General features: G+C 39.4%; 1 protein-coding gene across 1 annotated transcript in view; it reads right to left on the bottom strand.

The window, feature by feature from the left end:
• The window catches only part of LOC128685235 (NFX1-type zinc finger-containing protein 1-like), a 356060-nt gene that overhangs the window by 103958 nt on the left and 226377 nt on the right, over positions 1-25725 (bottom strand). The window contains exon 8 of the mRNA XM_070080420.1: positions 22400-22589. Coding sequence (XP_069936521.1) covers positions 22400-22589 — 190 coding nt within the window. The remainder of the gene's footprint in view (positions 1-22399; positions 22590-25725) is intronic.

Consider the following 25725-nt stretch of genomic DNA (forward strand, 5'->3'; position numbering starts at 1 on the left):
TTATGAGGAAAGTAGGGTAGTGGTCTGTGGTATTATCTGTAATTATGCCTGATTTTAAAGGGGATATAGTGTTGGTCCAGATGTGGTCAAGTAGGGAAACAGTAGTCTCTGTAACTCTTGTAGGTTTTGTTACTGTTGGTAGCAATATGCAGTTACTCATTGTGTTTGAGAATTCAGTAACGTGTGGGTCCTGGTCTTCCAGGAGATTTATACTTAAGTCACCTGAGAGTAGTAAGTGATCTTTGTTCATGTGTGCATCAGTTATCATACTTCCTAGGTTTTGACTAAATTGGCTAATGTTTGACTGTGGAACTCTGTAGATGTTTATCAATGTGAGAGGTTTTTGTAGGTATTTGGATTTGAATTTAGCTATTATATATTCCCCATGTTCATCCCTTGTGCAAGTATTAGTGATACATTCTAGTTGGTCTGAGTAGTATATAGCTGTTCCACCCCCTTGTTGGTCTGGCCTACAGTTGTGTATGGCTGTGTAACCAGGAATGGCATAGACATCTGTAGTATCAGGCTTTAGCCAGGTTTCAGTTAGTGTAATGATGGACATATTGGCATGCAAGGAATTTAGTAATGCTATGAGGTCATCGTAATGCTTGCTTAAAGATCTGATATTATAGTTAAAGAGAGTTATGTTGTTGTTGGCTCTGAGGAGTGCCTTTGATTGTTCTGCTGTGTAGTGATTACAGTAACTGTTTGATTCATTTAAGTCATTAAATAAGAGGTTGGTATCAGGATCAATGCTTGTAATCATAAGATTTGTAGTGAATCTATAGTTAGAATTAAGTATAAAACAAAGTAAGTAGTCTAAAGCTAAAAAACAGCACCTGAATTATTTAACAAATGTAAAAATAATGAGCTAAGTTTTTTTTGTTTTTTTTTTTAAAGCTAAAATAAAGGAGACAATACAAAAGGGACTAAAATAATTTGTGGTGAAAAATAAAGTGATGATCAAATAATGGAGCTTGGGAATATGATAGTAGGTAGTACTTTAAAGGTAATTCTTTAAAGTTAGAATTAGGGAAAACAATATAAAAGGGACTAATATAAGTTGTGGTAAACAATAAAGTGGTAATCAAATAAATGAGCTTTGGAATATAATGGCAAAATTGTGAACTTATTACACTTTAGCACCTGAGAATAGCACCTTGATTATTTTAACAATTGTGAATATACGAACTAGGGTGGTTATATAAAGTGATGATCAAATAATGGAGCTTGGGAATATGATAGTAGGTAGTACTTTAAAGGTAATTCTCTAAAGTTAGAATTAGGGAAAACAATATAAAAGGGACTAATATAAGTTGTGGTAAACAATAAAGTGGTAATCAAATAAATGAGCTTTGGAATATAATGGCAAAATTGTGAACTTATTACACTTTAGCACCTGAGAATAGCACCTTGATTATTTTAACAATTGTGAATATACGAACTAGGGTGGTTATATAAAGCTAAAATAAAGGAAAAATATATAAGGGACTAAAATTAAGTAATGTTAAACAAAGTTAAATGGACAGATAGTCACTATGAAATAATATTGGTTTAGGAGTAAGATCTGATTTGTAATATTAAATAAGTTGAGCAGTTTAATGCACAATAAAATGTAAAAAAAAAATATGAGGTAGTTGGTACTAGCTAGCAAAAGATAGTTTTGGTACTTGCAAAAAAGTAATTGAAATATACACTAATTGCACACACAATAAAAAGTGACTAAAACACAAGTAGTGGTAAACAAAATTAAATGGACAGATAAGAACAATGAATAATATTAATTTGGAGTAAGATTTGACTTGTAACTTAAAATTATGAGCAATTAATAGCAGTAAGAAAGAAGTATAAAGTATTGGAGGTAGTTGGCATTAGCTAGTGATGAAAAATAAAAAAAATAATAATGCACAATATAATAGTAACGTACACTATATGCACCACACGTATATATGTATTAAGGGCACTTATCTAATCTGTTACAGAAATGTCAGCTTTTCTAAGGAAGGTAGAGAAATCATGTTTGTTTGAGATGGTATATTGTTGTCCTGTTGATGTTTTCCTTACTAGTATTTTCCCATCTCGCGTGAAACACTGATGTATTTTGTTTTCCTGTTTAAGTTTTCTCAGCCTGAACAGAAGGTTTTGACGTTTTCTTGTTAGACACTCATTTATGTACACTCCATTTTTCATTGTAATTGCTGATTTAATTAGGTCCTTTCTTTTATCGTATGAATGAAGTCGGATCATTATACAGTGGACCCCCGCATAACGATTTTAATCCGTGCAAGAGGGGTAATTGTTATGCGAAATAATCAGTATGTGAATGAATTTTCCCCATAAGAAATAATGGAAATAAAATTAATCCGTGCAAGACACCCAAAAGTATGAAAAAAAAATTTTTTTACCACATGAAATGTTAATTTTAATACACACAAACTGAAAAAGGCATGCACACTTACATGACACTTACTTTTATTGAAGATCTGGTGATGATTGATGGGATGGGAGGAGGGGAGAGAGAGTGTTAGTGTTTAGAAGGGGAATCCCCTTCCATTAAGACTTGAGGTGTCAAGTCCTTTTCTGGGGTTACTTCCCTTCTTCTTTTAATGCCACTAGGACCAGCTTCAGAGTCACTGGACTTCTTTCGCACAACATATCTGTCCATAGTGGCCTGTACCTCTTGTTCCTTTATGACTTCCCTAAAGTGTTTCACAACATTGTCAGTGTACAGGTTGCCAACACGGCTTGCAATAGCTGTGTGAGGGTGATTTTCATCCATGAAGGTTTGCACTTCAAGCCACTTTGCACAGATTTCTTTAATCTTTGTAGTAGGCAACTTCTTCAATTTCTCTCTCCCCTCCTCTGAACCAGTTTCCTCAGGTCTGGCCTCTTGCTCTTGAAGTTGATCTATCAGCTCATCAGTGGTTAGTTCTTCATTGTCCTCCTCCACCAACTCTTCCACATCATCCCCACTAACCTCCAACCCCAAGGACTTTCCCAATGCCACAATGGATTCCTCAACTGGCATAATCCTCTCAGGGTTAGCCTCAAACCCTTCAAAATCCCTTTTGTCTACACATTCTGGCCACAGTTTCTTCCAAGCAGAGTTCAAGGTCTTCTTAGTCACTCCCTCCCAAGCCTTACCTATAAGGTTTACACAATTGAGGATATTAAAGTGCTCTCTCCAAAACTCTCTTCGAGTCAGTTGAGTTTCTGAGGTCACTACAAAGCACCTTTCAAACATAGCTTTTGTGTACAGTTTTTTGAAGTTTGCAATAACCTGCTGGTCCATTGGCTGCAGGAGAGGAGTGGTATTAGGAGGCAAAAACTTCACCTTAATGAAGCTCATGTCCCCATAAAGTCGCTCTGCCACGTCTGTAGGATGACCAGGGGCATTGTCTAACACCAGGAGGCACTTAAGTTCTAATTTCTTTTCAGTTAGGTAATCTTTCACATTGGGGGCAAATGCATGGTGTAACCAGTTATAGAAAAAGTCCCTAGTGACCCATGCCTTACTGTTTGCCCTCCACAGCACACACAAATTATCCTTGAGGACATTCTTTTGCCTGAACGCTCTGGGAGTTTCAGAGTGATACACTAATAAAGGCTTAACTTTGCAATCACCACTAGCATTGGCACACATCAACAAAGTAAGCCTGTCTTTCATAGGCTTATGTCCTGGGAGTGCCTTTTCCTCCTGAGTAATGTAGGTCCTGCTTGGCATTTTCTTCCAGAACAGGCCTGTTTCATCACAATTAAACACTTGTTCAGGTTTCAGTCCTTCACTGTCTATGTACTCCTTGAATTCCTGCACATATTTTTCAGCCGCTTTGTGGTCCGAACTGGCAGCCTCACCATGCCTTATCACACTATGGATGCCACTACGCTTCTTAAATCTCTCAAACCAACCTTTGCTGGCCTTAAATTCACTCACATCATCACTAGTTGCAGGCATTTTTTTAATTAAATCCTCATGCAACTTCCTAGCCTTTTCACATATGATCGCTTGAGAGACGCTATCTCCTGCTAGCTGTTTTTCATTTATACACACCAATAAGAGTCTCTCAACATCTTCCATCACTTGCGATCTTTGTTTCGAAAACACAGTTAAACCTTTGGCAAGAACAGCTTCCTTGATTGTCTTTCTGGTGCCCACAATAGTAGCGATGGTTGATTGGGGTTTCTTGTACAACTTGACTAGGTCGGCGATACGCACTCCACTTTCATACTTATCAATGATCTCTTTCTTCATTTCTATTGGAATTCTCACCCTTATTGGTGTACGGTTGGCACTAGAAGCTTTCGTGGGGCCCATGGTCACTTATTTTCCAGAAACAGCACCGAAAACACTGTAATAATACGAAATATTCCGATTGTATGCTTGGATGTTACCGCGGAGGCTGGCTGGTAAACAATGGCACGGGCGGCACATGTGAGGCTGGCTGAGGGCGCACATTGGACGCGTCTCGGACGAAAATCGGTGAGCGGGTTTTTAATCGGTATGCGCGGCAAAATTTTTGCGATTAAAGCAAGCGGTATGCGGATTAATCGCTATGTGATGCCATCGTTATGCGGGGGTCCACTGTACTGTGTTTACTTCCTGGTTTTCCTAGCAAACGTGTTTCTTTGATTTCATTGTTTTGCACGATGACTTGTACGTGGTCCTGTATTATCCTGACAGCAGTTTCTTTGCACTGTGCTTGTGTTATGTCACTAGGAATGTGTGGACTGTTTATTATAACTGCATCAGACAACTTATCTTGTTCAGTTTTGTCGTCTTGGAAATCAAGGTATTCATTTAGTCGAGTGTGCATGTTCTGATTCCAGTCCTTGATTGCTTCTTCAACCTTCATATTTATTGTTGTTATTTGTTCAGTGTGACTGGCTATAGCTGCTTTCAGAGTATTTTCTGTGTCAACACTTACCGATGTAATCTTCTCTTCAAGGTTTTGGATCTTGTTCTCATGGTTGGTTATCTTCGATTCTCGTCGCTCGAGTGTTGCTTTGATATCTTTGATTTCGTTTTCTAGAGCAACGATGTAGTCCTTGATATTGTCAGGAATAATCATACCTGAGTTATCATGGGTGAATCCTTTGAAGGGAGTGGAGTTGGAGAGGGAGTCAGCCATGTTTGTTGTTGTTGTTCCCTGGGTGGCGGTGGTGAGGGGGGTTGATGATTCACCGGCGTCCTGCTGGGTAGACAAATTGAGTTCTAGGACCCAAACTTATGCCTAGAACAGATTAACTCGGTGGCACTCGATGTATGCACAAGGCTTATTCCTCTAAGAAAAAGGAGGAGTAGATGTAAAATAGAAAGAGACAGGCGCTCCCTTTACAGGCGACGGAAAAGAATAACAGAGCGGCTAAAAGAGGTCAATATATCTGAAATGCGCAGGGAGACACTGGTCAGAGAAATAGCAAGCATCGAACTTAAGCTAAAAGAATCCTTTAGGAGTCAGGAATCGCGGGAAGAACTAAAAGCTATAAATGAAATCGAAAGAAACCCAAAGTATTTCTTCTCCTATGCCAAATCAAAATCGAGAACAACGCCCAGTATTGGGCCCCTACTTAAACAAGATGGGTCCTACACAGATGACAGCAAGGAAATGAGTGAGCTACTCAAGTCCCAGTATGACTCAGTTTTTAGCAAGCCGCTAACCAGACTGAGAGTCGAAGATCAAAATGAATTTTTTATGAGAGAGCCACAAAATTTGATTAACACAAGCCTATCCGATGTTATCCTGACGCCAAATGACTTCGAACAGGCGATAAATGACATGCCCATGCACTCTGCCCCAGGGCCAGACTCATGGAACTCTGTGTTCATCAAGAACTGCAAGAAGCCCCTATCACGAGCCTTTTCCATCCTATGGAGAGGGAGCATGGACACGGGGGTCGTCCCTCAGTTACTAAAAACAACAGACATAGCCCCACTCCACAAAGGGGGCAGTAAAGCAACAGCAAATAACTACAGACCAATAGCACTAACATCCCATATCATAAAAATCTTTGAAAGGGTCCTAAGAAGCAAGATCAACACCCATCTAGAAACCCATCAGTTACACAACCCAGGGCAACATGGGTTTAGAACAGGTCGCTCCTGTCTGTCTCAACTACTGGATCACTACGACAAGGTCCTAAATGCACTAGAAGACAAAAAGAATGCAGATGTAATATATACAGACTTTGCAAAAGCCTTCGACAAGTGTGACCATGGCGTAATAGCGCACAAAATGCGCGCTAAAGGAATAACAGGAAAAGTCGGTCGATGGATCTATAATTTCCTCACTAACAGAACACAGAGAGTAGTCGTCAACAGAGTAAAGTCCGAGGCAGCTACGGTGAAAAGCTCTGTTCCACAAGGCACAGTACTAGCTCCCATCTTGTTCCTCATCCTCATATCCGACATAGACAAGGATGTCAGCCACAGCACCGTGTCTTCCTTTGCAGATGACACCCGAATCTGCATGACAGTGTCTTCCATTGCAGACACTGCAAGGCTCCAGGCGGACATCAACCAAATCTTTCAGTGGGCTGCAGAAAACAATATGAAGTTCAACGATGAGAAATTTCAATTACTCAGATATGGTAAACATGAGGAAATTAAATCTTCATCAGAGTACAAAACAAATTCTGGCCACAAAATAGAGCGAAACAGCGAAACACCAACGTCAAAGACCTGGGAGTGATTATGTCGGAGGATCTCACCTTCAAGGACCATAACATTGTATCAATCCCATCTGCTAGAAAAATGACAGGATGGATAATGAGAACCTTCAAAACTAGGGAGGCCAAGCCCATGATGACACTCTTCAGGTCACTTGTTCTATCTAGGCTGGAATATTGCTGCACTCTAACAGCACCTTTCAAGGCAGGTGAAATTGCCGACCTAGAAAATGTACAGAGAACTTTCACAGCGCGCATAACGGAGATAAAACACCTCAATTACTGGGAGCGCTTGAGGTTTCTAAACCTGTATTCCCTGGAACGCAGGAGGGAGAGATACATGATTATATACACCTGGAAAATCCTAGAGGGACTAGTACAGAACTTGCACACGAAAATCACTCACTACGAAAGCAAAAGACTTGGCAGACGATGCACCATCCCCCCAATGAAAAGCAGGGGTGTCACTAGCACGTTAAGAGACCATACAATAAGTGTCAGGGGCCCGAGACTGTTCAACTGCCTCCCAGCACACATAAGGGGGATTACCAACAGACCCCTGGCAGTCTTCAAGCTGGCACTGGACAAGCACCTAAAGCCAGTTCCTGATCAGCCGGGCTGTGGCTCGTACGTTGGTTTGCGTGCAGCCAGCAGCAACAGCCTGGTTGATCAGGCGCTGATCCACCAGGAGGCCTGGTCACAGACCGGGCCGCGGGGGCATTGACCCCCGAAACTCTCTCCAGGTAAAACTCCAGGTAAACTCCAGGTTATTCTTTTATTACTGATGCTGTTTCTTCTGCGATATCCTTTCATAGTATCACTGAAGTAGATACTGTGTAGCAATGGAGGAGAAGGCTTGTTTTCTCGGAGCTTGGGTTAAGCGGTTGTCTGGCAGCGGAGGCAGTGTTTGGGTTAGCAGGGCTGTCTTCATTAGATCTTCTAATTTTGTCAAGATATGGGTTACATTCTTAGTATTCTTGGGTCATTTTGTGGTCTACATGGGTTCATGTAGTTGTACTTTCACTTAGGCCATCACAAGTTTTAATGAGTGATGTTTTTTTGAGGAAGAAGAGCTGGTAGGATGCCGCTGCTACCGCTACTGCCGTATCCATCTAGTGAGAGAAAGCTGGTAGGCCTACATATGAAAGAATGGGTCTATGTGGTCAGTGTGCGCAGTATAAAAAAAATCGTGCAGCACACAGTGCATAGTGAGAAAAAAAAAAACTTTGACCGTGTTTTTGGATTAAAACAGCGACTTTGCACTGTATTTTCGTATGGTATTTATTGTTGTATTCTAGTTTTCCTGGTCTCATTTTATGGAATGGAAGACATATTACAGAAATTGAGATGATTTTGACTGGTTTTACAATGAAAAGTACGTGGACCCTTGAATTTAGTAGTCCCTTTTCTGCATGCAAAACTATAGTTATTCTCTATAAAATGTATTTTTTGATAATATTTTTGGGTGTCTGGAATGGTTTAATTGGATTTACATTTTTTCCTATGGGAAATATTAACAAAAAATACATTTTATAGAGAATAACTATAGTTTTGCATACAGAAAATGGACTACTAAATTCGAGGGTCCATTGTACCTTGAAATTGAGCTCAAAGTAGCAGAAATGTTCGATTTTTACCAAAGTTAAAAAGTAAACAAATCATGCTAAGCATCGAACATCAACTGGCGAGTCTAATATTCTTTTACAAGCGAGCTGATATTATTTATACCATTTCTACACTAATGCAGTAGTCTGCATAACAGTAAATATTCTATTTTTTGTGACAAAAAAATTCAAAATAGAAAGCAAAAGAATGTAAGAGGGGCATGGGGACGTGGCTAATGAACAGAGGAAATGTTATTTTAGTGCCAGGAATGTCTTTCTTGTTTATTCTGGACCCTATTTGGAAATTGGCAAAATTGCTAAATTCTGACCACTGTATTGGATAATTGAATTTGGTAAATGGGTGGTTTCTTGTACTCATTCGATAGAAAAAATGGAATTCTAGCAAAATAGTTATGATTTTTGTCGACTAGTACATTGGAATTGGCCGAAAATAGGGCTCAAAGTGGGCAAAATCGCCGATGCCTAAACATCGTCGAGACCGCTAACTTCGCGAGAGCATAATTCCGTAAGTTTTCCATCAAATTTCATACTTTTGGTGTCATTATGATCGGGAAAAGATTCTCTATCTTTTCATAAGAAAAAATAATTTTTTTTCTTTTTGAAATTTGGGGGACCCTGAGAAAAAAGTCTCTGAGAGGGTCTGTGGACCCTGAAAGGGTTAAGGACAAGCTCTCTGGAATGGATTAATATCGTCAACTGAGGGTCTACTGTACAGTGGGACCTCAACTTACAAGTGACCCAACATACGAGTTTTTCGAGATACGAACCAATATCCCATTTTTTGCTCTGAGTTACAAGCCAACATCCGAGTTACGAGCAAGCTTCCCCAACTTCCCCCTCAACCCACAACTCGCACACCTCGCTTGTTTATCTAAGACTTCATGGTTTAATTCCATGGACATCATCCCCTTTTTCTTCTTGGCATTGTCCTTTGCACTTACTTTCTTAGGACCCATTGTTAGAAAAAAGAAATTTGGCAAAATAACTGCACAATATGCAAGCAAAACACCAGAGAAATGCTTCCATGGTGAGGTAAACAGTGCACCGAGTTGGCGGCATTCTGAAGCTCATCGTTATTATTATTATTGTAATTATCATTATTATTATTATTATTACGAATTATTAATTAAAAGAAGTGGAGCACAGATCCAATTCCCTAGATCAAAAGCCTCTCACCAGCATCAAGGTTCCTTGATGCTGGTGAGGGGCTCTTGAGTTGTGCTCCACTTCCCTAAATTAATACAAGTATTTTTATTTTATTATCACACTGGCCGATTCCCACCAAGGTAGGGTGGCCCGAAAAGGAAACACTTTCACCATCATTCACTCCATCACTGTCTTGCCGGAAGGGTGCTTTACACTACAGTTTTTAAACTGCAACATTAGCACCCCTCCTTCAGAGTACAGGCACTGTACTTCCCATCTCCAGGGCTCAAGTCCGGCCTGCCGGTTTCCCTGAATCCCTTCATAAATGTTACTTTGCTCACACTCCAACAGCACATCAAGTATTAAAAACCATTTGTCTCCATTCACCATCAAACACGCTCATGCATGCCTGCTGGAAGCCCAAGCCCCTCACACACAAAATCTCCTTTACCCCCTACCTCCAACCTTTCCTAGGCCGACCCCTACCCCGCCTTCCTTCCACTACAGACTGATACACTCTAGAAGTCATTCTGTTTCGCTCCATTCTCTCTACATGTCTGAACCATGTCAGCAACCCTTTCTCAGCCCTCTGGACAGCAGTTTTGGTAATCCCACACCTCCTCCTAACTTCCAAACTACGAATTCTCTGCATTATATTCACACCACACATTGCCCTCAGACATGACATCTCCACTGCCTCCAGCCTTCTCCTCGTTGCAACATTCATGACCCATGCTTCACACCCATATAAGAGAGTTGGTAAAACTATACTCTCATACACTCCCCTCTTTGCCTCCAAGGACAAAGTTCTTTGTCTCCACAGACTCCTAAGTGCACCGCTCACCCTTTTCCCCTCATCAATTCTATGATTCACCTCATCTTTCATAGACCCATCCGCTGACATGTCCACTCCCAAATATCTGAATACATTCACCTCCTCCATACTCTCCCTCCAATCTGATATCCAATCTTTCATCACCTAATCCTTTTGTTATCCTCATAACTTTACTCTTTCCTGCATTCACTTCTAATTTTCTTCTTTTGCATACCCTACCAAATTCATCCACCAACCTCTGCAACTTCTCTTCAGAATCTCCCAAGAGCACAGTGTCATCAGCAAAGAGCAACTGTGACAACTCCCACTTTATGTGTGATTCTTTATCTTTTAACTCCACGCCTCTTGCCAAGACCCTCGCATTTACTTCTCTTACAACCCCATCTATAAATATATTAAACAACCACGGTGACATCACACATCCTTGTCTAAGGCCTACTTTTACTGGGAAATAATCTCCCTCTTTCCTACATACTCTAACTTGAGCCTCACTATCCTCGTAAAAACTCTTCACTGCTTTCAGTAACCTACCTCCTATACCATACACCTGCAACATCTGCCACATTGCCCCCCTATCCACCCTGTCATACACCTTTTCCAAATCCATAAATGCCACAAAAACCTCTTTCTAAATACTGTTCGGACATGTAGAGAGAATGGAGCGAAACAGAATGACTTCAAGAGTGTATCAGTCTGTAGTGGAAGGAAGGCGGGGTAGGGGTCGGCCTAGGAAGGGTTGGAGGGAGGGGGTAAAGGAGGTTTTGTGTGCGAGGGGCTTGGACTTCCAGCAGGCATGCGTGAGCGTGTTTGATAGGAGTGAATGGAGACAAATGGTTTTTAATACTTGACGTGCTGTTGGAGTGTGAGCAAAGTAACATTTATGAAGGGATTCAGGGAAACCGGCAGGCCGGACTTGAGTCCTGGAGATGGGAAGTACAGTGCCTGCACTCTGAAGGAGGGGTGTTAATGTTGCAGTTTAAAAACTGTAGTGTAAAGCACCCTTCTGGCAAGACAGTGATGGAGTGAATGATGGTGAAAGTTTTTCTTTTTCGGGCCACCCTGCCTTGGTGGGAATCGGCCAGTGTGATAATAAAAAAAAAAATAATAAAAAAATTATATGTTTCACTGTAAACACCTGGTCCACACACCCCCTACCTTTCCTAAAGCCTCCTTGTTCATGTGTTATCCTATTCTCCGTCTTACTCTTAATTCTTTCAATAATAACTACCATACACTTTACCAGGTATACTCAACAGACTTACCCCCCTATAATTTTTGCACTCTCTTTTGTCCCCTTTGCCTTCATACAAACATAAGAACATAAGAAAGAAGGAACACTGCAACAGGCCTACTGACCCAAGCAGAGCAGGTCCATGTCCCCCCCGGATTACACCAATGACCCACCCCCTGGATTATCCCAATGACTCACCCAGTCTGGTCCTCCACTCAAGGATGGAGCACTGCACCAGCCCCAGCAGCACAAGCTAGTCAGGTCCAACTCACACCCACTCATGTATTTATCTAACCTATTTTTAAAACTACACAACGTTTTAGCCTCAATAACTGTCCTCGGAAGTTTGTTCCACTCATCCACAACTCTATTACCAATCCAGTGCTTTCCTATATCCTTCCTAAATCTAAATTTATCCAACTTGAAATCATTGCTGTGAGTCCTGTCTTGGCTGGAAATTTTCAGCACACTATTTACATCCCCTTTATTTATTCCTGTTTTCCATTTATACACCTCGATCATATCCCCCCTAATTCTACACCTTTCGAGAGAGTGCAGATTCAGGGCCCTCAGTCTATCCTCATAGGGAAGATTTCTGATACATGGGATCATCTTTGTCATCCTCCTTTGTATGTTTTCCAGAGGATTTATATCCATTCTGTAATACGGTGACCAGAACTGAGCAGCATAGTCTAAATGAGGCCTAACCAAGGATATATAGAGTTGAAGAACAACCTGAGGACTTCTATTATTTATACTTCTAGATAAGAAGCCAAGAATTTTGTTAGCTTTATTGCGAACATTAATGCACTGCTGTCTTGGTTTTAGGTTACTGCTAACCAGAACTCCTAAATCCTTTTCACAATCAGTAGTATTAAGATCTATATTATTTAGTTTATATGTGGCATGGTTATTTAACTGTCCAACATTTAGAACTTTGCATTTGTCAATAGTAAACTGCATCTGCCACTTCTCCAACCATTGTGGAACTATTCATGCTTTCTGCCAATCCCTAGGTACCTTACCCTCTTCCATACACCTATTAAACAATAGCACCAACCACTCCAAACTATATCCCCAACTGCTTTTAACATTTCTATCTTTATCCCATCAATCCCAGCTGCCTTACCCCCTTTCATTTTACCTACTGCCTCACGAACTTCCCCCACACTCACAACTGGCTCTTCCTCACTCCTACAAGATGTTATTCCTCCTTGCCCTATACATGAAATCACAGCTTCCCAATCTTCATCAACATTTAACAATTCCTCAAAATATTCCCTCCATCTTCCCAATACCTCTAACTCTCCATTCAATAACTCTCCTCTCCTATTTTTAACTGACAAATCTATTGGTTCTCTAGGCTTCCTAAACTTGTTAATCTGACTCCAAAACTTTTTCTTATTTTCAACAAAATTTGTTGATAGCATCTCACCCACTCTCTCATTTGCTATCTTTTTACATTGCTTCACCACTCTCTTAACCTCTCTCTTTTTCTCCATATACTCTTCCCTCCTTGCATCACTTCTACTTTGCAAAAACTTCTCATATGCTAATTTTTTCTCCCCTACTACTCTCTTTACATCATCATTCCACCAATCACTCATCTTCCCTCCCACACCCTCTTTCCTGTAACCACAAACTTTTGCTGAACACTAACACTACATTTCTAAAACTACCCCATACCTCTTCGACCCATTGCCTATGCTCTCATTAGCCCCAAAATCTCTCTCTCTCCTCTACATTCCTCTCTTCTCCATGTGCATACACGCTTATAATGACCTACTTTTTTCATCCAACCTTTACTTTAATCCACATAATCCTTGAGTTTACACATTCATATTCTCTTTTCTCCTTCCATAACTGATCCTTTAACATTATTGTTACCCCTTCCTTAGCTCTAACTCTCTCAGATACTCCAGATTTAATTCCATTTATTTCCCCCCACCGAAACTCCCCTACCCCTTTCAGCTTGTTTTGCTTAGGGCCAGGACATCCAACTTCTTTTCATTCATAACATCAGCAATCGTCTGTTTCTTGTCATCCGCACTACATCCACGCACATTCAAGCAACCCAGTTTTATAAAGGGGTTACTAGCCCATTGCTCCCGGCATTTTAGTCGCCTCATATGACACGCATGGCTTACGGAGGAAAGATTCTTTTACACTTCCCCATGGACAATAGAAGAAATAAAGAAGAACAAGAGCTATTTAGAAAAAGGAGAAAAACCTAGATTTTTTTTTTATTATCACACTGGCCGATTCCCACCAAGGCAGGGTGGCCCGAAAAAGAAAAACTTTCACCATCATTCGCTCCATCACTGTCTTGCCAGAAGAGTGCTTTACACTACAGTTTTTAAACTGCAACATTAACACCCGTCCTTCAGAGTGCAGGCACTGTACTTCCCATCTCCAGGACTCAAGTCCGGCCTGCCGGTTTCCCTGAACCCCTTCATAAATGTTACTTTGCTCACACTCCAACACCACGTCAAGTATTAAAAACCATTTGTCTCCATTCACTCCTATCAAACACGCTCACGCATGCCTGCTGGAAGTCCAAGCCCCTCGCACACAAAACCTCCTTTACCCCCTCCTAGATGTATGTATATATATATGCATGTGCGTGTCTGTGAAGTGTGACCAAAGTGCAAGAAGGAGTAGCAAGATATCCCTGTTATCTAGCGTGTTTATGAGACAGAAAAAGAGACCAGCAATCCTACCATCATGTAAAACAGTTACAGGTTTCTGTTTCACAGTCATCTGGCAGGACGGTAATACTTCCCTGGGTAGTTGCTGTCTACCAACCTACTACCAACCTAAATTAATAATAATAATAATAAAAATAATAATAACAATAATTGTAATTATAATAGGCGAGCGAGCTTCAGTTCTCTAAATTAATAATAACAATAATAATAATTATAATAATAAAAATAATGATGAGGAGCTTCAGAACGGCGCGAACTCACTTACCTGTTTATTGTGCCGTGGAAGCATTTCTCTCGTGTTTTGTTTGCATTTTGTGCAGTTATTTTGCCAAATTTCTTTTTTCTAACCATGTGTCCTAAGAAAGTAAGTGCAAAGGACAGTGTTGAGAAGAAAAAGAGGACGATGTCCATAGAACTAAAGCAGGAAATCATAGATAAGCACAAGCGAAGTGTGCAGGTTGTGGACTTGGCCAGACAGTACCAGCAGAGTGCTTCTACCATATGTACGATACTAAAGCAGGAGGAGTCGATAAAGGCTATAACTCCAGCCAAGGGTGTTACAATAATTTCTAAGCTGTGGAGCTCTGTCCATGAAAAGATGGAGAAGCTGCTGTTTTATTATGTTTTTATACAATATTTCTTATTTATAAATATGTACACTGCTTCAGTGTTTTCCTTAAGAGTATTTATCAAGTTTTATGTTATTTATATTGTTTATTATGTCACATTAGATGACTTGTGATAGATAAATAAACTGCAGAGTTGATATTAGCATCATACTGAAGTATTTTATTCTGCCTCCTTAAAATCTGAAACTCCCTGCCTGAAAACTCTAGAACTGCAGAACCAATCACCATTTTCAAAAATATCGTTAATAAACACGTCGTCTCCCTAACACAGCTCATCATCCGCTAACCACATGAAAACCACCTAATTCTCCTTTTTTGTATAATGAACACATCCAACACAATATAGTCTTACTCTCGTTATCTGTAATTCCCCCTAATTTACACTTACACTCATCCAAATAACTGTAAACATAAAATCCATAATAAAGCTATTGCCTATTAAATCTTAAGTTAAGTCCTAAGTTTGCCTAAGATATAGGAGCTTCAACAGAAACAGTGTATCATACCAAGACAAATCCAATCCCATTACTAAACTTACCATTTCTAATACTGTTATATGTTTTATACTACTTCACTATTATAAATCTAATTATGTATGTATCTATTTATGTATCTAATAATGTATGTTCAAATGTACTGCTCCATAACCTATATCAACATAGAGTAAGAATTAGTATTAGTCTGCCAGAAATGCCTAGGCATGCTAGTGGCCTTCTTTGTAATTAATATTTTATGGCATGTAAACCACACACTGTAAGCTGCAAAAGGAAATAAACATTTTCATTTCATTTTCATTTCTGCCTGAAAATTCCAGAGTCTATCAGCCAGCTGCTTCAAAGCTACTGTTAAAAATGCCTCCTTTCCTTAATGTGAACCTGACAACACTTCATTATTATGACAACAATTTCTTTTAACAATTTATTATGATGGACAATTCCTGAAAACTGTCTTTCATGCAAAACTGTCCCTGATAAATGCAATAAGGAATGTGAGGTGGTTTGCTGTTCTCCACGACTAGTGTGTGCAGTTGTGGATGAGGAGACAGGTAGCACAAAAAAAGGGATATACAGTGGACCCCCGCCTAACAATATTATTTCAATCCAGAAGTCTGTTCGGGTGCCATTATAGACCGAATTTGTTCCCATAAGGAATATTGTGAATTAGATTAGTCAGTTTCAGACCCCCAAAAATGCACCTACAAAAGCACTTACAAAAATACACTTACATAATTGGTCGAGTTGGGAGCTCATCGTTAGGCGGGGGTCCACTGTATATGTACTTGTTGGGAGGGGAGGGGGGGGTTCTCAGATTTGATATCTGGTCTGGGCTTTCAGTAACAGGAATAGGAAGGCAAGAGATGAGCAGGTAATAGGAAGAACCCCATTATCTACCTCAGTTCTGGAGGTGATAATGCTGAGAAATGCAAGATTGAAGAGTAGCTGGCCAATTACAAGGCTAAGGAAGGTATTCCAATCATATGTATCAATCTGCCTTCAAGGGAAGCAGGCAATGAATGAATGTCTAGGACAAGTGGGGAAAACTGATGGCTAGACAAGTACTGCAAGAAACTTGGAATTCCATTCATTGATAACTGAGATAATTTTTATGGTAAACATGACATGTATGCAATGGATGGGGTGCCTCTCATTAGTGCAGGGACTACAGTTTGAAGGAGTCATTCCTAAATTGCCTAAGACTTTAAATGAAAAAAGACAGAGGTAGCAGTGTGTGTGGGAAACAAAAAGGCTCCAGTACTAGGGGCAGTAAGAGCAAAAATTGCCAAGATATGTTAGGCAAAATTTTAGAAAACAGGATAGTTCATAAAAGTTCCTGACAAAAACAGGAAAATTAGTCTAAAAACAATACGAGATGGAGAAAACGAGGCAAAAACTTCCTTAGTATTTACTGTACAAACAGCCAGAGTTAAAAAAAATCAAACAGATGAATTATGACTAACTGCATGTGCATGAAACAAATACAGTGGTACCCCGAGTTTCGAACTGCTCCCAACTTGACCAATTATGTAAATGTACTATTGTCAGTGAGAACCAATTATGTAAGTGTATTATTGTCGGTGAGAACCTTCAAAACTAGGGATGCCAAGCCCATGATGTCACTCTTCAGGTCGCTTGTTCTATCTAGGCTGGAATATTGCTGCACACTAACAGCACCTTTCAAGGCAGGTGAAATTGCTGACCTAGAAAATGTACAGAGAACCTTCACGGCACGCATAGCAGAGATAAAACACCTCAATTACTGGGAATGCTTGAAGTTCCTGAACTTTTACTCCCTGGAAAGCAGGTGGGAGAGATACATGATTATATACACCTGGAAAATCCTAGAGGGACTAGTACCGAACTTGCACACGAAAATCACTCTCAACGAGAGCAAAAGACTTGGCAGACGATGCAACATCCCCCCAATGAAAAGCAGGGGTGTCACTAGCACGTTAAGAGACAATACAATAAGTGTCAGGGGCCTGAGACTGTTCAACTGCCTCCCAGCATACATAAGGGGGATTACCAATAGACCCCTGGCAGTCTTCAAGCTGGCACTGGACAAGCACCTAAAGTCGGTACCTGACCAGCTGGGCTGTGGCTCGTACGTTGGATTGTGTGCAGCCAGCAGTAACAGCCTGGTTGATCAGGCTCTGATCCACCAGGAGGCCTGGTCACAGACCGGGCCATGGGAGCGTTGACCCCTGGAACTCTCTCCAGGTAAATTCCAGGTGCTTTTGTAAGTGTATTTTTGGGGGTCTGAAATGGACTAATCTAATTTACATTCCTTATGGGAACAAATTCATTCAGTAATGGCACTTGAACAGCCTTCTGGAACAAAGAAAGTTCAAAACTCGGGGTACCACTGAATTATTGTAATAATTGAAACATCAATCCAAAAAATAGGGACATGCCTGCTGAATTCCACGAAGAGATATAAATTATTTTACACTGAAAGTCAACAGGAAAGCAGGCAGAGTTGCTGTGTATGTTAGCAAAAATTTAAACTGTTGCATCAGAAACGACGTAAAGATGGAAGAGAAGCACACAGAATTTGGCTGCATTTTCTCAAAGGGCAAGAATAGGTAATGTTAGGAGTGATCTACTGACCCCTAAACCTTGACAGTGACCAGAGTAAACTTTTCTTTTGGGGGGATAAAAATGCTCAGGGATTTAGAAGCAAAAATTTAGTTTGAATGGGAGATTTTAACACTTTGAGGGTGCATCCCGTAGTTCTATGGCTTTGAAGCCAGGGTCCAGGCCGTAGTACTAGGTCATGAGCTCAGCTTACTCAGATAAGCTATGAGCAGTAAATTTGGGCTTAGATATGAGAGAATGCATCTGTGTGGTAAGTGTGCACCATATAAAACAAATCCTGCAGCACGCAGTGCATAATGAGAAAACAAAACTCCAACCATGTTTTTGGATTAAAACTGTGACTTTGCAGTGTATTTTCGTACGGTTTTTATGGTTGTATTCATGGTTTCTTGGGTCTCATTTGATAGAATGGTAGATATATTACAGAATTAGAGATGATTTTGATTAGTTTTTGTACTAAAAATAGCTTGAAATTGAGCTCATAGTAGCAGAAATGTTCGATTTTTGCCAATGTTCAAGAGTAAACAAATCACATCACGAGTCCAATATGTGTCAGCTGGTGGGTCTAATGTGTGTTCATGAATGCACTGATATTATTTATACTGTTATGCAATATTTATAATATTGCAAAACAGTAAATCTTCTGTTTTTGATGTGAATAAAATTCTTTACGTGAATAAAACATCAAATGGAATTCACGTGTAAAGCCTGGAAACATAACTAATATTAGTTATTTTAGTGCCAGGAATGCCTGCACTGTTTATTCTGGACCCTCTTTTGAAATTGAAATATTTTGAACTTTGTGTGAAACTGGCTAAATTACCAATTTCTAATCACTATTGGGTAGTCGAGATAGTTGATCGAGCGATTTCTTTTGCTCAATAGATAAAATGGAACACATACTAGCGAAACAGATAAGAAGTTGGTCTAATGGAACAATGTAATTGGCTGAAAAATAGGACTCAAAGTGGAGAAACTGACACAGCAAAATTCATGAGTGTAATTGCATCAATTTTTTTTATCAAATTTCATACTTTTTATCTTATTACCCTCAGAAAAAGATTCTCTACTATTTCTTAAGAAAAAATAATTATTTATTTATTTATTTATTTTTTTTTTAAATTCTTGGACCCTGCGTAGAATTTTCAGATTGGGGGTTTGGACCCTCAAAGGGTTAACTTTAGCCAAATCAATTGGATCAGTTTGACAGGTAATCAAGACTTTTTTGAAATGGTCCAGGGCTGCTTTTTAAAATGGTTTGTCTGAACCAACTAGAGGAAATAACCAGTTGGACCTGGGACTGGCAAAGGATTCTCTGACAGATAATCTTAAGGTTAATGAAGAGCTTGGAGAAAGTGATCACAAATTGCTTAGTTTTGACATCTCATGAAATTACCTTAATAATGATAAGAAAGTTAAGATTCCCAATTTTCATGCTGCAGAAGTTTAGACTGGGTCTACCTGACCAGGGCATGAGGAAGACTGGATAGGTGGTGGTGGTTGACAATATAACATTTTCCAAAGCATTGTACAAGCTGGCCAAGCTGCATATATTCCTAGTAGACAATCTAAATCAAACATGAATGACCCTAAATGGATAAGCAATAGACTCGGACTTCTCTTGGGTGAAAAGAAAGACATTTACCGGTGAATCAAAAGAGGTGAGACTCACCGTATTGAACATTACAATCAATTTAAATGAAGGACTATGAAAAGCCAAAAGAGAATATGAAATTAAGGTTGCAAGGGAATCAAAGAACAATCCTAAGGCTTTTTATTGGGTATATGTATAGAGGAATAAGATTAGAGAAAACATAGGCCCACTTAAATGTGACTGAGGTCAGTTTATGGTTAGTTGCAAAGAAATGCTTACCATTTTCAAGTTTATCCTTTCTGTTCTTACACAACAAGTCAATAATTATACTAGTCAGGACAAAAATAAACTATGCTATCAAAGTCACTAATGCTATAGTCCTCAATAACTAGACAAAGTGAACCCACACAAGTTACTATGCCCTGATAAACTGTTTTCAAGAGTTGTAAAAGAATGTAAGGAGGAACTAAGCATATACATAGCTAGTCTCTTCAACTTATCATTGTAGACAGGTACTGTACTCCATAAATGGAAAATGGTAAATGTTATACCTATGTAGAAAGCAGGAGGTAAGTCCTTAGCTGCAAATTATAGACCAATCAACATAACCTCAACTGTGGGAAGGCTGATGGAATCAATATTTGCTGTTGCAATCTGAAGCCACCTTCAAAGAAAAAATCTGATCATTAATTTTTCACTAAGGTATTCAAGGTGGTAGACAATTACAAATAACACAATATTATGCACATAGACTTCAGTAAGGTCTTTGATAATGTTCCACAGAGGAGACTGATTAAAAAAGTAGAAGAATGTGGAAAAAGAGGGACATATCTCCTGGGTTAAGGCAAGGCTGAATGACAGACAACAGAGAGTTTGCATGAACCTTTTCCCTATCCAGATCCCAGAAATGAAACTTGCTCTCAACATCCAAACATTTAAAAAAAAAAACTTATAAATTTTTCTTCCAAAATGGCAGAGAATCTTTTTTCTTAATATAAAGACATGAAAAGTAAAGAGTTTGATGGAAAACATACGAAATTAGACAGGCACAAAGTTAGTGGTCTTGGCAAAATTTATGCACCAATAATTTTGCCCACTTTGAGCCCAGTTTTGGGCCAATTCTATTGTTCTAGTTGACCAAACTTGTAGGTGTTTAGCTAGAACTCCTTTTATTCTATCAATTGAGTACTAGAAACTGCCCATTTACCCATTTCATTGCCAGAACACACTAAAGGACCCCTGTCTGCAAATCAGTTTAACCCATAAACGGTCCAAACGTATACAGTAGGGCCACACTTATACGGCGGGTTAGGTTCCAGGCTGTCACCGGAAAGCAGACATCGCCGGAAGGCAGAACTCCATTTTTTTTCCATTTATAAATGCAAATAAATGCCAGACAACAAGTTTACACTAAATTATATTAAGTTAGTAATAGAACTAGGCATTAAAAACACACAAAGTAAAATACAGTCACAGTAAATTCATTACTTATCTTAAAGCATTTGTAATCTTAATGTAGGGAGAGAGGTGAGTAGTACTTATTTGTAGGAAGTCAGGTGCAGGTAGCCCAGGTGTAGGTAGCACTGGCTCCCCGTCTCATACTTAATATACGATATTTAAAACATCCCAGAGAGGTAAAATACACATACAGTACACTCATTATTTACCTTAAAATATGTGTAGTCTTAATATAGGAAGAGAGGTGAGTAGTATTTATTTGTAGAAAGTGGATGACATCGAAAGGGTTGGAAGGGGTAAGGGAGGTTTTGTGGGCGAGGGGCTTGGACTTCCAGCAGGCGTGCGTGAGCGTGTTTGATAGGAGTGAATGGAGACGAGTGGTATTTGGGACCTGACAATCTGTTGGAGTGTGAGCAGGATAGTATTTAGTGAAGGGATTCAGGGAAACCGGTTATTTTTATACAGCCGGACTTGAGACCTGGAAATGGGAAGTACAATGTCCGCACTCTAAATGAGGGGTTCGGGATATTGGCAGTTTGGAGGGATATGTTGTGTATATACGTATATGCTTCTAAGTTGTTGTGTTCTGAGCACCTCTGCAAAAACAGTGATTATGTGTGAGGGAGGTGAAAGAGTTGAATGATGATGAAAGTATTTTCTTTTTGGGGATTTTCTTTCTTTTTGGGTCACTCTGCCTCGGTGAGAGATGGTCGACTTGTTAAAAAAAAAAAAAATGATTGAAGTGTACAAATGGAAAACAGAAATAAATAAAAGGGATATACAGAGTGCTGGAAATATCTAACAAAAACATAACTTATAGTAATGGATTCAAGTTAAAGAAATTTAGATTTAGAAAGGATATTGGTATGTACTGATTTGGCAACAGAGTTGTAGATGAGTGAAAGGGACTCCCATCATTGAAGCAAGAACTTTGGGTACACAAGTTGGTGTAGGTAAGTGTGAACGTGACCTGCCTAGCATGGGCCAGTAGGCCTGCTGCAGTGTTCCTTTGTTCTTATGTTAACAGAGGTAACACATCCTACTTGGCTTTGAATAAATCTAATATGCAGGCATAATAAACATAATAAATCCAGTAATAAAGATAAATCAACAAACATGAAGTTTGTTCAATGAGCTGGGTGTATCCCACCGAGGCAGAGTGACCGAAAAAGAGAAACAAAAGTAATTTATACAGGAGAAGGGGCGACTAGCTCCTTTCTCCCAGTGTTTTAGTCGCCTTTTACGACACGCATGGCTTACAGAGGAAGAATCCTTTTCCACATCCCCCATGGGTAAAAAAAAAACTATTGCAATGATCTGAAAACCTAACTACAGCATCATTAACTGAAGTTCTTATATACCTTTCTCCTGAAGGAATACTTTTTATTTACTCTACCATTACAGTTACTTACCTTTATTAATCAAATGGCAAGGCAGCTTGAAGGAGTGACCTTTAGGGCACTTCACAGTATTGGGAGTTAACACCGTGCAATTGACAGTACATTCATCCATACAACGTTTTGTGCAAGGATGACCACATGGTAACTTCTTGAGGCAGTTTCCATCACACTTGCTACTTGTGGCTGGTAGTCCACACTCAATCTGAAATACAAATATTAGTGCTGGAAGCCTTTGTGAGAAAATTATATTATATCAAGCAAATTTTTCACCAAATTATTCAACTGTAACTGTATATTATAAGAGGTCTCCAACTTACAAATGCTCAATGTTACACACACACAACATTTACAAACACAATGCTCAGTTACCAATTAAAGTTTCAAGCAGTGAGCCACAGTACAGACGTGTAAAACACAACCATCCACTATAATGTTACTTTCAATATATACATCTCTCTGGTAAATTTAAAAACCAAGAACAAGGCTCTTTTATAAGTTGGGAGACCACTTATACTTCAAGTATTTCAGGCAAGCTTTTAAAATTACCGCTAGTCTCTTCCACCTCACTTAGAAACCACTTCACAACCTATAAATTATAATAATGCTTCTTTTTTTCTAGTTCCTCTAACGATGTATGTAAACATACAAAGTGTTCAGATTCAGATTTAGATATTGCTGCCAAAGTGGCTAGTTTATTGTGCACCCCACATCCATCCTCCTGATGCAAGCACAAGAATATATACACACACAAAACACCACGTAACTAGGCTGCAAGAGGATAAACAAGAGATCACTTGGGTATATATTTACAATTTACATTTAATCTATTAAAAGCAAATGAAGGATATTTGCTCAAAATGTCTAGTATCATATTTTCACTAATAGGATATTTTATTTAGGTCGAATTTGCCAGGCTGAAGGATAGGCTGATGAAATCTTTTTACAGGGTAATATTTAGTAAAGGCATTCATGGAAACCAGTTAGCCAGACTCGAGTCATAGAGGTGGGAAGTACAATGCCTGCACTTTAACCCTTTCAGGGTTTCGGATGTACTAGTATGGCTTACGCACCAGGGTTTTTGACGTACTAGTACGCCTTAATTCTAGCGCCCTCAAATCTAGTGAGAGAAAGCTGGTGGGCCTACATATGAAAGAATGGGTCTATGTGGTCAGTGTGCACAGTATAAAAAAATCCTGCACCACACAGTGCATAATGAGAAAAAAAACTTTGACTGTGTTTTTGGATTAAAACAGTAACTTTGCACTGTATTTTCGTATGGCATTTATCATTGTATTCTAGTTTTCCTGGTCTCATTTTATAGAATGGAAAACATATTACAGAAACTGAGATGATTTTGACTGTTTTTACAATGAAAAGTACCTTGAAATTGAGCTCAAAGAAGAAGAAATGTTTGATTTTTACCAAAGTTCAAAAGTAAACAAATCATGTTTTAAGCGTCCAATACACGTTAACTGGTGAGTCTAATATTCTTTCACAAATGTGCCGATATTATTTATACTATTTCTACACTAATGCAGCAGTCTGCATAACAGTAAATCTTCTATTTTTTGTGAGAATAAAAATTCAAAGTGGAAAGCAAAAGAATGTAAGAGGGGCCTGGGGATGTGAATAATAAACAGAGGAAATGTTATTTTAGTGCCAGGAATGTCTTTCTTGTTTATTCTGGACCCTATTTGGAAATTGGCATCTTCTGAAATTTGTGTGAAATTGGCAAAATTGCTAAATTCTGACCACTATATTGGATAGCTGGAATTGGTAAATGGGTGGTTTCTTGAACTCATTCGATAGAAAAATGGAGTTCTAGCAAAATAGTTATGATTTTTGTCAACTAGCACACTGGAATTGGCCGAAAATAGGGCATAAAGTGGGCAAAATCGCCGATGCGTAAACATCGTCGAGACCGCTAACTTCACGAGAGCATAATTCCGCAAGTTTTCCACCAAATTTCATACTTTTGGTGTCATTATGATTGGGAAGAGATTCTCTATCTTTTCATAAGAAAAACAATTTTTTTTTTTTGAAATTTGGGCAACCCAGAGAACAAGTCTGGGAGAGTGCCTGGGGACCCTGAAAGGGGTAAAGGAGGGTTTTAGCCATCAGGAAATGGTGCCCCGTGGCCTGGTGGCTAAAGCTCTTGCTTCTCATGGTGAGGGTCTGGGTTTGATTTCCAGTGAGGGTAGAAACATTGGGCATGTTTCTTTACACTGGTTGTCTATATTCCCCATCAGTAAAATGGGTATCTTGGTGGTAGTCAACGTATGGGCTGCATCCTGGAACAAAAACTGACCTAATTTGCCAGAAATGCTCTGGATAACAAGCAGCTTGCAGTATAGTAGTACAGTATGTCACTGATATCAGCTAGGCCTATATGCCTTGTACATGTACTTGTAGAAATAGATATTATTATTGTTTTTTTTAACAAGTTGGCCATCTCCCACCGAGGTAGGGCGACCCAAAAAAAAAGAAAATCCCCAAAAAGAAAATCTTTTCATCATCATTTAACACTTTCACTTCACTCACACATAATCACTGCTTTTACAGAGGTGCTCAGAATACAACAGTTTAGAAGCATATACATATAAAGATACACAACATATCCCTCTAAACTGCTAATATCCCAAAACTCCTCCTTTAAAGTGCAGGCATTGTACTTCCCATTTCCAGGACTCAAGTCTGACTATATAAAAATAACCGGTTTCCTGGAATCCCTCCACTAAATATTACCCTGCTCACACTCCAACAGCACATCAGGTCCCAAATGCCATTCGTCTCCATTCACTCCTATCTAACATGCTCACGCACGCTTGCTGGAAGTCCAAGCCCCTCACCCACAAAACCTCCTTTACCGCCTCCCTCCAACCTTTTCGAGGACGACCCCTACCCCGCCTTCCTTTCCCTACAGATTTATATGCTCTCCATGTCATTCTACTTTGATCCATTCTCTCTAAATGACCAAACCACCTCAACAACCCCTCTTCAGACCTCTGACTAATACTTTTATTAACTCCACACATTTTCCTAATTTCCACACTCCGAATTTTCTGCATAATATTTACACCACACATTGCCCTTAGACAGGACATCTCCACTGTCTCCAACCGTCTCCTCGCTGCTGCATTCACAACCCAAGCTTCACACCCATATAAGAGTGTTGGTACTACTATACTTTCATACATTCCATTCTTTGCCTCCATAGAAAACATTTTATATGCCTCAACATGTATCTCAACGCACCACTCACCTTTTTTCCCTCATCAATTCTATGATGAACCTCATCCTTCCTAAATCCATCCTACTAGGACAATATTAACTAGGTC

Source organism: Cherax quadricarinatus, chromosome 1, assembly GCF_038502225.1.
Source record: "Cherax quadricarinatus isolate ZL_2023a chromosome 1, ASM3850222v1, whole genome shotgun sequence".
Lineage (NCBI taxonomy): Eukaryota > Metazoa > Arthropoda > Malacostraca > Decapoda > Parastacidae > Cherax > Cherax quadricarinatus.